We start from the raw sequence: 15198 nt of genomic DNA, 5'->3' as shown, positions 1-15198 counted from the left end.
AATTCAAACAAAAAGAAAATGAAAGGCATTGGAATGCTTGAATTTTCATTCCACTTGTCAGTATCAAAATAAAATATTATACATATATGTAGTATTCTACTTAGTTGTATTTGAAATTAGATAAATGGTTCTGGGTTCCTGGCATTTAAGGAGCTTACATACTAAATCACACTACCAACAGCTCTGCATATATAGTTAGACACAGTTAACTATATTTATCTTGGGGATTTGGATGAAATTTAAATTGAGGAGTGACTAGAAACTAATGATCATGGGCGGGGAGAACCATCAAAAGTGGTTAAAAGGAAAACTATTTTAAAAGCGCACAAAAATAAGATAATTTGGTTAAAAAACATAAAATAAAAATGTCAGTCATTATCAACTGAATATGAATAAGTAATATAGTATTGATTCTGAATTTTCTTCCATAGCTCAATTTGTCAACCTGCCTCAGCTTCCTAACCGCATATTGCTTTTGTAATGAGATACATCCTGCTTTCTGCCTTCAATCCTATTGAATCTGTTCTCCGAAGTTTTAGCAGTCTCATTGCCAAATCCAGTGAAATTTTCTCTGTCTTCATTTATGTTCTTTTTGACACATCTGATATTGCCATTTATTACCCTTTCTTCTTTTTTGACTTTCATCACAAATACTGTCTTGGTTCCTCTATACTTTTCCAGTGTTTCCTTCATGGGCTCCTGCTGATTAAAAAAATAAATTAAGAGAATATAATCTGCAAATTCTAGATCAATGAGTCTGACTTAAATTCCTGACCACATTCTAAACAGAATGGTTAGGTTGTAATCACAAAAAGTTGACTTGGTTTCATCACGACCAGGTATGCTATGAGCAGCTAGGTGGTCCAGTAGATAAAGCACTGGGCCTAGAGTCAAAAGACTCATCCTCTTGAGTTCAAATGTGACCCCAGACACTTACTAGCTGTGTGACCCTGGGCAAGTCACTTAACCTGTTTGCCTCAGTTCCTCATCTGTAAAATGAACTGGAGAAGGAAATTGCAAACCACTCCAGTGTCTTTGCCAAGAGAACCCTAAAATGGTGTAACAAATAGTCAGACGTGACTGAACAACAAAGTACGCTATATCAACACTTACTCTATTCACAAGGTTGGTAATAAGATTTGCCTAAATTTTAGTCAAGCATTGATAAACTCATGCTATTCTTATGGAAAAGAAGGAGAGATTCAGGCTAACTGTTAGTAAGTTAGATGGATTTAGAAGTGGTTGAAAGGCCAGGTTCTGAGTAGTTATTAATGATTTAATGTTAACTTGGAAGGAGGTCTCCATTAGAGTGCATCAAAAAAATGAGGTTGGCACTTTGCTTTTTTAATATTCTGATCAAAGACTTTGATAAAGGATTAAATTTTCAGATGACACAAAACTGAATGCCCTAGAAGACAGAGTCAGAACTCAAAATTATCTTGACAGGCTAGAATATTGGACCAAATTGAATAAGATGAAAGGTAATAATGAACTACAAGTTTTTTATGACACAGCCTGGGAACATAGCCATTATTTCCAGCTTTGTTTTTATGGGGAAATGAGTTCCAAGTTCCAAATAGCCAACATGCACATTAGCTTTTAAAATACTTCCCTTTTTATTTTGAACTTAACAAACTTTTTCATATACAAGAACAGAAAATAAAATTGCCTATAAAACTGATTCTTTATTATTTTGGGCTTGGGCTTGGGCTTGTTTTTGTTTTTTCCAGCATGTGTTACCAATACTGCCCTGCTTGCTTATAATAACTCTCTCTGAACTTCTTCTGACCCCTTCAAGATTTTTGCAGTTTCGTTGATTCCTTTTTTTCCTTTTACTATATTTCACTGTATCCCCCACTATGACAACTCTCCTTCCTCCAAAATAAAAGCCCTCCTTTATCTAAAATAAACAGGTATAATCAAGCAAAACCAATTCACACATCGGCTGCATCTGAAAATGTTTATTTCATTCTGCACCTTTAGTCTATCACCTCTCTGCCAAGAAGTGAGAAGTGTACTTTCATCATCAATCTCTTCTGGTCATGTTTGGTCATTGCTCTGATCTTGGTCCTTATAAATGAGATTTTGAAATATTCTAGTAATGCTTGTAGAAGAAGGATCACTGGTCTCTTTGCCACTTATTAGCCTTATAACTTAGTCTCCAAGAGATAGAAAGACAAAACTGAAAACAGCCTTTGTCCTCAAGGAGCTCACATAAAGGTGAATAAAAATCTGAAAAATAATAACAGTTGAGTTTTAGATAGCATTTAAATATTTGTATGTACATTATTTCATTTGATTTGTATAGCAGGTAAATACTATGGATATTATTGTCCTGTTACTACAAAGGAGGAACTGATACCCAAAGATTAGTTACTTATCAAGGTCCCACAGCTGCAGATATGTTGGAGGTTAGATTGAAACCCAGGTCACTCAACCCCAAGTCCAGCATCTTTATTACCATACTCTGCTTAGCACAGTGGCTGGCACTAAATACATAGTAAATTTTTAATAAATGCTTGTTGACTGACTGGCTTGTAGACCATATTTTATAAATGGAAGTTTATTTAGCAATAGCTTGTGAAGGATGTTCTGCAAAGATAGCATTGTTTCAGTTGAAAGCAGCCCAGCTCCAAGTCAGCCCAGTTATACTCCTGTGCCAACCTTTTTATACTTTAATTGATAAACTTATATCAGTAGTTTGAGCCACAGTCCCCTGGACCAGTTAAATACCAAGAATAATTTCGTTGCCTTTTTAGGGGAAAAAAATAGCCTCACTTATGTGGCAGGGACCTTAGTAGATGTTGCCTGACTAGCCTAACCTTTGTGGAGTAGCCATTGCTCTTGTCACATTGAAGAAAAACAAATTGGTTTTGAGTAGAGGGAGTACAGAGCAGAATAGCTTCAGTCTCAGAAAGTAAGAGAAGGAAAGTCATCCAAGAATATGTTTAACCCTTTTTTTGGAGGGGGGTCACATATCTTCATATAACTGGAGAAAACTGAGGTTCAGGTATATTTAGAAGAGTTAATGATGTGATCCCAGCAGATTGGAGGCTGTTAGAGGTAAGGAACTCTATAAAGTACAAATAAAGTGGAAACTTATTTCAAGCAATTGATAAGAACATTTTCTAGTAAAAGACAGTAGGGTTGAATGGGTGAAAAGAAGGAAGGAAGAGGTGAAATGATAGAAGACTAATGAAAAGGAGCCTAGTTATGATGTTGAGAATAATGAATTATAAAAGAGGGCATTTAATATATTTTTGTACATTCATAGGAGGAAAAGAATTTCTTGGGGGCAGCTAGGTGGTGCAGTGGATAGAGCACCCACCCTGGATTCAGGAAGACCTGAGTTCAAAGGCGGCCTCAGGCACAACACTTAACTAGCTGTCTGACCCTGGGCAAGTCACTTAACCCCATTATCTAGACAAAAAAAAAATTAGATGCCAATAAAACTGTTTTACCCTTCTCAGCAATACAAGGATCTAAAACATCTCCAAAGGCCTCATGATGGAAAATGCTATCCATAAAGAAGAAAGAACTATGGAGTTTGAGTGCAGATTGAAGCATGCTATTTGCTATTTTTTTTTCTTCTGTTGTGTTTTGTTTCCTCTTTCTGGTGGTTCCTCCTATTGATTCTAATTCTTACTTACAACAACACTAATGTGAAAATATGTTTAATAGGAATGTATATGTGTAGCCTATATCAGATTGTGTGCATCTTAGGGAGGAAGGTGGGGAGGGAAGGGGAGAAAAATTTAAAACTTAAAAGCTTATGGAAGTGATTGTTGATAATTCAAACTAAATTATGTTAAAAATTTTCTCACATAATTACCTTCCCTCTTGGCTTTTTTTTTTAAGAATAATCTCAGTTTGTTCATCTGAAATTTGAAGTTTCAATTAAATCAACTCCAACGTTCATTTTAGTTAATGTTCTGTGGATTTTTTCTGTGTGAGTGATTCTAAACTGTACTTACCAGAAGAGGCTTTTCTGATTAATCCTTGCCATGGAGGAAGTCAGCATGGTATAGTTGCTTACCTGGAATAAAAAGATCACATTTCAGTAGCATTTTAATATTTACAAGTCACATTCCTCATTGTGAAATAGCACCAGTGGACTGGGAATTTGGAAATGTAGGTTCTAGTTCTGGCTGTACTTCAGACGGTCTTTGTAAAGCAAGCATAGGGTGCTTCCTTCTTAGGGGAGGCCTTAGAAACATCCAGTCCAGACTATATGCAGCCATAACACTATTGTAATTGGAAAATATCTAATAATTTTTTTTAAGTACTGCAGAACAGTGATAGTGTTAATGTGTGACTTTTTAAGTCAGTATGTTAGGTTTAAGTCTTTATGTTAGGTGTGGTGGCCTCTGATCTAGTCTGAACATTCTTACTTTACAGAAGAGGAAACTATAACCTGGAAAGATTGGAAGTGACTTACCCAGCCAACTTCATGTAGCTAGGCATCAAGACAAAATCGAGGCTAGAGCTCCATTCTCTCATGCTCCAAGCCCAGCACTCTCCCCTTGAGTGCTGCCTCTCCTAATTTACAACCAGAGCCTTCTCTGGAGCTCACCCACCTCTACTCCCCCTGCCTTTTCTCTTTGTTATACTTGTCCCTCTAAACCTTCCACTAAGCTAAGGGTGTGCAATATGCATAAGTACTGCAGTGCCACTACCTGCAGCAGGGGGCTGCTTCTGGAATAAGATGCTTAAACCTCAAACCGAAGGTGGAAAGAAAAACCTAATTATGAAAGATATGTTTATTTCTATTACGTGTTTATCATTTCCCTTTCTTTGTCTTTCTCAAATACAAATCCCAACATAAAACCTAAAAGGTGCTTTTTAGGAATTTGCTAAAAGAAAGAGAAATTTTAGTTATCTCAAGTTCCATTTAACTTTCTCATTTATCTTTAGTAAGTGAAGACAAGATTATTAAAAACTAATAAAAGTTTACTAAGTAGAAGTGGATCAGAACCTCATTCTTCTCATAATCTTCCCATCTAGTCTAAAGGGAAAAGGAAGGAAATCAGGCAAGTAAAATCAGAAGTTTCACTTTTCAGAACACAAGTAAGCAGTTATCTCAGTCATTTTGTATCTTTTTTTCCAGTTAAAAATTTTCATTTATTGGTGAATGAATGGATTAATGAACAAAGCATATATTAAGCACTTACTGTGTACAAAGGACTGTATTAAGTGCTGGATTTAGAAATAGAAAAGTCATATAGCCCCTGCTCTCAGGGAGCTCACATTCTAATGGGGGAAACAACGCATGGAAGACTTCAGCTGCATGTCAAATGAAAAAGTCCCATGAACCCTAGGGTACAGTGGCAAAACAGATGTTAATGCCTTGTATTTTAATGTTGTTTCTACCAACAAATTAAGTTGTTATTAACAGAATGTTAATTATAATTATTCCTTTATCTTGAAATGTGACAGGTTCTTCTTGCAAAAAGGAAACTAGATGGAAAATTTTATGCTGTCAAAGTGTTGCAGAAAAAAATTGTTCTGAAAAGGAAAGAGGTAAATTAAAAGACTTGTGTATTGTCATTCGCAACTAACCAAAATGTTGTTCTTAGTGTATGTTACAAGTTGATTCTTTTCCGTTTTTTCCAGCAAAAACATATTATGGCTGAACGTAATGTGCTCTTGAAAAATGTGAAGCATCCATTTTTGGTTGGATTACATTATTCATTCCAGACAACTGAAAAGCTTTATTTTGTTTTGGATTTTGTTAATGGAGGGGAAGTAAGTTTTGCATGTAATCTTATTGTGTTTGTTAGCATTTCTAAATACTATGCTATAAATAAAAAGTCTGTTTTTCTGAATCTCATTTACAATCTTGTTTCTAGGTTATCTTTATCAATTATTATTGAACTTTAAAAAAAAATGAGAAAAATAGTTCAGAAAAACCAAACAACATATCATATCTAAAAAGAGAGGGGAGGAGCAGGAACATTTTCTCATGTCTTCTTTCTGGGGCCAAACTTGGCCAGGATAACTTTATTGTAAAAATAATACCAATAAATTCAGTCCTTGGAGTTATAAAATATATGTGTATTACTTTCCACTTTGATCTTAGCATGAATTCTTTTTGTTGACAGCTTTTCTTTCACTTACAAAGAGAACGGTCCTTTCCAGAACACAGAGCCAGATTTTATGCTGCAGAAATTGCCAGTGCTTTGGGCTACTTGCATTCTATAAAAATAGTATACAGGTAAATTACATAAATGTTCTCTCATAATTAGTATTCCTTTTTCCTCTAATATCTTAATTAATGTAGAGGTCTGTTTTTTTTCTTGGGGACAGGGACTTGAAACCAGAAAACATTCTTTTGGATTCAATAGTAAGTATGTTTTTTTTTCTCATAGGTAAATTCCAAAATTCTATTAAAATGTATTTGTGGTTTTTGTGTATGCATCATTCTACTGATATTCTGTACTTGACAGGGACATGTCGTTTTAACAGATTTTGGGTTATGTAAAGAAGGGATTGCTATATCTGACACAACTACAACGTTTTGTGGGACACCAGAGGTAAGAAGGATGTTTCACTTGGCCTTTTTCAGTGCTCTCTAATAATATGAAATCACAAATTGCATATGAAAATCCCCAAGTCAAGGAAATAAAATATAAAAAATATATATGTATAAAAAATATAAAAATTAAATATTTATATATATTATATATAAATATATATTTATCATATATATTTATATATAATATGTATAAAATATATATAAAATATAAAAATTATAAAAGCTGTTGATCTGACTAGAAACCTTTTTTTAATTTTAATTGATTCCTTTGTTGTAGTATCAACTGTATTTCCTATTATACCCTTTCTCCCTCCCATTGAACCATCCCTTGTAACAAAGAATAAAATAGAGGGGGAAAAAACTTAGCAAAACTGACCAATATATCAGAAAAATCTATGGTGTTCCATAGTCATAGTCCCCATAGTCAATTGTTTTGTTATTGCTACACTTTATATTTACATTGTTGTAGTCAGCTGTTAATTATGTGCTAAGGCTGTTGTGAGGTGCATATGATCAACATTTGCAAAACCTTAAATACAGGGGATACAAATACAAACAAGCAAAACAGTCCCTGCCATCCAGGAGCCCATGTTCTAATGAAAACAATACCTAAAGGGACCTTGGAAATGGGAGGGGTAATTCAAGGAGCCATGGTTTGGAAATGGGAGCTGGAAATCAATGCCTGGTTTCAAGCAAGGAAAGCTTTACCGTATTTACCTATCAGAGCCCAGGGTGGTTCTAGGGACAAAGTCCAATGTGGGAAGAGGATAAAGAGGATGAGGATGGTGCAGAGTACCAAAGTTCAGATACCATGGTTTGGAAATGGTGGCCATGAAGTGATCCTAGGGTGTCTTTGGAATATCAAAAATGTTTAATTGTGTTCAGTATGAACAGTATTAAGGTATGTTTTACATTTTTGTAAGCATATTTGATTGTATTGTTTTTCTTTGAAAACTAATTCATTTTTCCATTAACTAGAACATATAATTAACTAGATTACTAGTCAGAGGAATACTTAACAATTGATTATACTGTTTAAAGGGATGGCTTTCTTTTTTTTATGGTGAGGCAATTGGGGTTAAGTGACTTGCCAAGAGTCACACAGCTAGTGAGTGTTATATGTCTGAGACCAGATTTGAATTCAGGTCCTCCTGACTCCAGGGCCAGCGCTCTATCCACTGAGCCACCTAGCTGCCCTAGAAGGATGGATCTTTTTTTTTTTAAACAAAATCTTTATAGTTTTTCCTCCTTTGAGATAAAAATAAAATGCAGTTAAAATACACTGTCTAGGATTCAATTCAACAAACACTTATCTAGATCTTGTTTTGTGCGGTGTGCTGTTCTGGGAATATAAAGATAATCTTTGACTTCATGGAGTTTATAGGCTGGTTCAGGGGGTAATTACCTATATACAATTTACTATAAATTCAAGACAGAATTTGATAAACATAAAAAAGAGATCCATGCAAAGCAATGTGAAAAATTTGATGGAATGGATTGATTGCTTTCATTAGGGGCAAAAGGTAGGTAGAACAGAAACACAACTATTAAGCTCCTGTTGGTTGGTTGTCCTTGGTTCTAGAAGACCAAAATGACATCACTGTGCTAGAGTCAAGTTGCAGTGTGTCTGACCGTGGCCAAACAGACCAGTATGAGCTCAGAATGTTCTATCACAGGTCAGACGTAAATTAGTCTACGTGAACATTTGGGGTGGATTCTCTAAATTTGTGCATCTCGTGTTTCTTTTGAGCTACTTCAGTTCTGCTTTGCTCATAGAGCACAGTACCTTCTCTGATGAAGGCACTCCATGCTGAGTGGTCCTGCGCCAGTGTTTCCCATGTCACACAATCGATTCAGAATTCTTAAGAGAGACCTTGAGAGTGTCCTTGTAGCTCTTCTTCTGACCACCATGTGAGCACTTGCCTTGTCTGAGTTTTCCATAAAATAGTCCTTCTCACCAGCATACGTTTTACATTGGAACAACATGGCCAGCCCATCAGAGTTGTGCTCTCTGCATTACAGAGTAAGCTCCTATTAAATGATAAGCACTATGCTAGGTGCTGAGCTACATTCTATTGGGGTGGGAGTTGGGGGCTGGGGTGGGCATGGAGGAAGGAAATGTGAATGAATGTAGTGCCTGTCTAGCACTGTGCTAATAATCATTTTACAAATATATCATTTTTTTTTTATCCTCACAACAACCATGGGAAACAGGTGCTATTATTATCCACATTTTACAGTTGAGGAAACTGAGACAAACAGAGCTTAAGTGACTTGCCCTGGGTCACAGAGCTAGTAAGACTAGATTTGAACTCAGATCTTCCAGCCTCCAGGCCCAGTGATCTGTGTGCTGTGCCATCTGGCTGCCTAATTGGGGGAAATAGCATAATCACAGATAAGTAATTGCAAAATATACACAAAGTAAATGCGGAGTGATGGAAGAAGAACAGTAGCAGCTCAGAGATCTAAGATTCTAGTGTCAAGTGAGTTTATAGAAAGCTGAGAGATTCTGCAAGGCAGAAGTGAGGAGGAAGTGCATTCCAGATGTTTTTCAAAGGCACAGGAATTGGAAATAGGGATGCTTTGCGTGGATCTCTCCTTTATATTTATCATGTACACAGCATAGCAAGTTGATAGATTTTCTTGGAACATAGGATATATTCATTCATTCAATAAACATTTACTAAGTGCCTACTATGTGTCAGGCACTATGCTAAGCACTGGGGATACAAAAAAAGAGGCAAAAGACAGTCCCTGCCTTCAAGAAGCTTACAATGTAATGGGGGAGACAACATACAAATACAATCAGTGCTCAACTTTCCCAGGGGGATTGGGGTGGTGGAGCAAACGTTCCTAGAAAATACAAAAGTAAAAAAACAGGAATGTTGATGTGTTGAACCTATAGGAAATGGGAGGTTAGGTTCCCACGATCACCAAAAATTTTAATCTTTTGCAAAGATTGCTGAAAATACACTTTTCTGCGTACAGTTCTTTATGACAAAAAATTAATCCTGATAATATGAACTCTTCCTAATTCATTAACCATGAAATAACCTATGACATGCAACACACAGAATAAAATTGGTGACAATACTATTTTTCTTGCTAGTAATTCCCTAGAATTCTATGACTTTTTGTGCCAACATCTCAATTGAAAAAGAAAACACTGATTTCAGATAATATTCACTTTTTATAACATGAAATCTATGGTACCATAAATACTGTACAGCAAATTTAGAACTAAAACATTTTTAACCTGAATCTTACCTACTGCTATATTAGATGGTAATGTGAGGATGTTGTACTGTATGCTATGCTGCTGTACACCTCTCTACCTTGTCTACCCTCTTGAAACCCAAGGAAGAAATTGCTGGGATTTTAGTCTTTGCTAAGGGATGGCAAGGTCTCAACATCACCTTAGAGCCCAAAGGACTTGCACTATTCTTTGATGGCATAATTGTAACACAGAACTTGAGTTTTAAAAGCAAACAATGTAAATATATAGTGAATGCATGGGGAGCTCTTTCCTATATAGAATGAAGACCATTGAAGTGCCTAATGGGATATTGGCCACAAACTCGCATGCATCGTGCCTCTTTTTTTTTCTACTGCACATAGCCATGAATGTGTGAGGTTGCTGACATGAAAGTAAAGATGAGGTTACTAATAAAATCACATGAATATTTGAAGTTGAGAAAGTTAAACACATGAATGTTGAAGATTGACTGCATGCAAAAAGCAGTCTATGTGCTGGATAAATAGGAAATAATTAAAAGAGGGAAAGCACGGGAATTACATAAAGAAAAGTAAGGTGTAATATCCTGAAAACATAGCCTGGAGCTATAATTAGCAAACAACGTATTGTCCAGAAGAAGCCTCTGGAATGCTATGAGCAGGATAGTGACCTGGCCAAAACTGCTTCAGGAATATCAGTTTGGCAGCTTTATGAGGGATGAATCAGAGAGGGGGCAAGCTGCAGGCAGGAATCCCAGTTAGGAAGCTACTGCGATAATAAAGGTGAGAGGTGATGAGGGCCTGAACTAAGGTGAGAGCTGTAATATGAATACAAGCTTATATTCTATCAGAAGAGACCACATGTTTATACATATGTGTGTGCTTAGTAGGGCAGCTAGGTGGCACAGTGGATAGAGTACCAGGCCTGGAGTTAGAAGACTTGAGTTCAAATCCAGCTTCAGGCTTTTAATGGCTATGTGGCCCTGGTCACTTATTTTCAGTTTCTTCATCTGGAAAATGAGCTGGAAAAGGAAATGGCAAACCATTCCAGTGTTTTTGCCAAGAAAACTCCAAATGGGGTCATGAAGAATCGGGCACAACTAAAACAATTGAACAACAATAAATTTAGGCAGCCAGACTCATCTTCTGAGTTCAAATCTGGCCTCAGGCACTTACTAGCTGTGTGACCCTGGGCAAGTCACTTAACCCTATTTGCCTCAATTTGTTCATTTGTAAAAAGAGTTGGAGACTTCAGTATCTTTGCCATTTCATTTTTCGTAAGTTTTTAAGTCTTAAAAATTGTTTTTATAATTACTTGTTTCACTCTGCTTCAGTTCATACAGATCTTTCCATGTCTTTGTTTTGTATGTTTCTTTGAAATCATCTATTTCCTCATAAATATTCCATCACATTCATGTACCACAACTTATTCAGGTATTCCTCAATTGAAACTATTATAGTAACACAGTCCTGGCACGTAGTCAGCTTAATAGTGCCTATTAATTTATTCATTCTTACTATTCTTACCTTGGAGAAAAGGTTGTCAGTAAAGTGGTTAGAAATATAGAATTATAAACCAAAATCCAAGGGTTAGAGGAATAGAAAATAGTTAGGGCCATAGGCAGGGTCCATTATGTAGGCCAGTAGCTTCAGTAACTGGGTTGGTTAAGGGAGTGGGCATGTGGTTGTGGGTATTTTAGGCTGAAATAAAGGAGGCTGTAGAAAAGAGAGACAGAAGATACATGAGAGAGATCTATTGATTGCAGTAACATTGAAAAGGAGGTTGATGGAAGTAAAAAAAAAAGATTTGAGGTGATAGCGTCAACAGGATTTGGCAACCAGTTGAATTTGAGGAATAAAGAGAAAAGCTAATGGTGACTCTTTATATAGATAATTATAATCCCAATTAATAGTGCCTTCCAGAATTACTGTAGATAAAATGTTGAAAACATGTGGTGAATGAAATAGAATCTGCAAGTCCATAGTCCAGAGTAGAGTCTTTTTCACTATTTTAACATATACTTAAATACTTAAAAGTGGAAACAAATGACTCCATGAGAAAAAAAAAAGAAACAATAAAACAAAGTCAAACAACTGAAAAAATAGAAGAAAATGTGCACTATCTCCTAGAAAAAAAGAGCTAGATAATTTAAGAATTATTGGACTATCTAAAAGCTGTGATAAAAAAAGATCTTAGACATCATATTTCAAGAAATTATAAAGGAAAACTGCCCAGATATCTTAGAACAAGAGAGTAAAGTAGAAATTGAAAGAATTCACCACCAATCACCTCTTGAAATAAATCCCAAAATGAAAACTCCCAGGACTTGAACTCAGGTCTTACTTGCTTTAAAGGCTGGCTCTCTATATACTATCCCATTTTACTCATAGTCAGTACTTAATAAATATTTGAGTTCAATTAAACTTCTAATCTTTCACCTAATTCTTAAGTCTGTTTTCAGCCATCCTTGCTGGGTTTATCCATGAGAGAATAATTTATTTGTAGTTTCCCAGAATAACAATGTTTTTCTTAAAACCTTTTTTTTTTTGAAAGGGTAAAACATTTTTTCCTTGGAAACTGATAGTAATTTTGTGATCTGAAATTACTAAATACTATTTTCTGTATCACACAGCACTCGCAAGTGGAAGTGTTTTGAGTTTTACCCCCCCCCAAAAAAATGTATATTTAACATGGAAGGAGACTGTGCTTTGTACTAAAAAAGCCAGTTCTACCATATGATCCCTAAGAAACTAAACTTTGTTTCATTATTTTGATACTTTAAATGTAAATAATGGTTACTATAATGAGTAATTGATCTCTAAATATTTTTGGAAAATAGCTACTATTAATTACTAAGTAAGAATTAAACACTGTAAATTTGGTTGACTTTTCCTCTTCTTTGAAAAGTATTGTAGTTTCCAACTAAAGTCTTTTAATGCCCTGTGGGAAAATAACTATGCTAGCTGACCACAAGCCCTGACTGATGCACATATATAAACTTAGCCTAATGCTATGTTGTCCAGAGGACTAGTCATCATACATTTAGGGAATCTTTACCAAAAATTTGGTGATGCATTTTTTTTAAACAAAAACAATCAATGCATCAACTACTGAGGCTTAAAAAGGATGCGGTCTGCTTTAGTGATGAAGAGAGTATTCATGCTGAATAAATCATAGATCCTTGATGTGTAGTTGCTGAATGAAATCCAGGCTTTCAGCAAGTAAGAAGAATATGATTAATTCTGAGTTTCTAGATCTAAGTAAAACAGGAAAAAATGTCCTCTAAGACTTTTGCCCAAAATGTTTTTTCACTGCTTACTTAGTCTTTTTTAATGTAATTTTTGTATTTGTTCTGAACTTTAAAAGCAGGAGCATTTCTTCATACAAAGAACAGAAAAAGAAGATTACATATGATACCACAGGTCTCAGGTCCCTTAATTTTAAAACTTATGTAATAAATTCAACGTGTGTTTGTTTCACAGTTTTCCTGTTTATGTATGTCTTCCCTACACACATACACACACACACACACACTACACACACAAAATTTTTAAAAATGCACATACTGTAACAAATAAACATGGATAAGCAAATTTATTTAATGGTGTGCTGTCTTCTTCTGGGTCTATTATCTAATAATTGATTATGGTCCTATTAAGTTTACTAAAATGATCAGATGGCCTTAAGCTTAAAATTCATTAGGTGATGAGCCTAAAGATCTAATATAAGGCTTTCCCAACTGTTGAATTATGTGGGCTAGTGGGTTTTGAAGACCGGTAGACCTTCAGGACAACAGCCTTCCTCCCTGAAGCTCAAGGACATTTCCATGGGGAAGAAGGGTACCAGGACCAACCTTCTTCATCATTCTCATGCTTCTCCTCCAGAGACTTGTGGTATCATATTTTCTCAACTCAACCTCCACACCAGATTCCTTCTTACTGCTAAATATCAGCTGCTTTTAAACAATCATTACCACTATTTGTTTCCCAATATATATACACTCTGATAATTGCTGGGCTTCTAAAAATTGAAAAGTGCTTATATTCCAGCAAAAGTTTGCATATTCTTCTATAATAGTATACATATCCAAAAAATGAAAGTAGTAGATTGGTTATGGTAGAGTAGAAAAGCCTATTTTTTTAATGATAGAATAATTGAGCCATACTCATTTTCATTTCTAAAGTAGTTTTACTGACTTTGCATTAATGATACTTGCTTGAGTAATTAATCTTTAATGTTTAATCTTCTATGTAGTACCTTGCACCAGAAGTGATCAGAAAACAGCCCTATGACAATACTGTAGATTGGTGGTGCCTTGGTGCCGTTCTGTATGAAATGCTGTATGGGTTGGTATGTATTATTTATTCTCCTATATCAATTTTAAATAATTGTGGCTGATTTTTTGTTGTGAACTGCCAGTATTTTTGGCAAGTGGGTTTTTAGGGGGTTGGAATGGGGGTTGGCAGATAGAGAAAGGCAGCCAGACTGAATGACAAATTAACAACAAACGAAAACGGAAGTTTAGTTTTTTGTTTTAGTCATCAAGTCTAATTCTACTTTTTTGATTATGTTTATTTCACAGTCATCTTGGTTATTCCCATTACTGTTTTTAATGGAAATGGATATTAAAATACAGCATACTCATTTGATTAACTTATTATGAAATTTGGAAGAGTCATACCCTTTACCTAGATCATCCCTTATCAGATTCTTCTATTAGAGAATACCTTCTAATTTCATATGTAAATTCTAATTTTTGTTATTTTAAAACACATTTAACTCCATGGTTTCCCAGCCTCCCTAGCACCTGAGGATTTGTCAGATTTAAGATCTTGAAAATAAAAACATAAGTAATCTAAGTATTCAGTATGTATGTCACAGGATTATCAGATGTGCTTGGGACCTAGTACCAGCAGAATAGCAGAAGGGCTGTAATCTTGTGTACTCAGCCTAGATAGCCCTACTTATTGCAAGAATATGGAAGTCTTTTCCATAAGAAGGAAATTGGGAGATACCAGAAGGGGTGGGATAACACAAAGACTTAGATTCTAAGAGATCTCCAATAACTAAGGATACTCTTTAGACTTCTTATAAATAGCTTCAGCATCTTTTTTTTTAACTTCTGTCCCTGAATATATATCCTGAAATTAAAAGTTCAATAGAATTTTACCTATATTGCCAAAAGATGGCAGTAGGCTTTACATTTTTATCTTTCCTAGATTTCCCCAGGATTTTCTCCCTTTAAAAAAAAAAGTTAGCTTATCCTCAAAAAGGATACTTGGAAGTTGGTTGTGAAGGAGTTTCTCCTTAATCTTCTCTTTCCCAGATATCCCCTATAGGCAGCTTGCAGTAGTGGTCCCCAAAGGGGACAAAAAAGATGTCAACTAGAGTCTTTTGGAACGACTGCTTCTGATACTGCTGCTGTTTC

The 15198-nt window shown here is 35.4% G+C and overlaps 1 protein-coding gene across 12 annotated transcripts in view; it reads left to right on the top strand.

Annotated features, from left to right (window-relative positions):
• Positions 1 to 15198, top strand: part of SGK3 (serum/glucocorticoid regulated kinase family member 3) — a 155212-nt gene that overhangs the window by 124449 nt on the left and 15565 nt on the right. For all 12 annotated transcript variants that reach the window (XM_021002178.2, XM_021002174.2, XM_021002175.2 and 9 more), the window contains 6 exons: positions 5437 to 5520; positions 5614 to 5745; positions 6102 to 6214; positions 6307 to 6343; positions 6447 to 6533; positions 14025 to 14120. In XM_021002178.2, the coding sequence (XP_020857837.1) occupies positions 5437 to 5520; positions 5614 to 5745; positions 6102 to 6214; positions 6307 to 6343; positions 6447 to 6533; positions 14025 to 14120 (549 nt within the window). The remainder of the gene's footprint in view (positions 1 to 5436; positions 5521 to 5613; positions 5746 to 6101; positions 6215 to 6306; positions 6344 to 6446; positions 6534 to 14024; positions 14121 to 15198) is intronic.

This window comes from Phascolarctos cinereus, unplaced genomic scaffold (genome assembly GCF_003287225.1).
Source record: "Phascolarctos cinereus isolate Bilbo 61053 unplaced genomic scaffold, phaCin_HiC Scaffold_4;HRSCAF=312, whole genome shotgun sequence".
Classification (NCBI taxonomy): domain Eukaryota; kingdom Metazoa; phylum Chordata; class Mammalia; order Diprotodontia; family Phascolarctidae; genus Phascolarctos; species Phascolarctos cinereus.
This window is presented reverse-complemented; position numbering and strand designations above follow the sequence as displayed.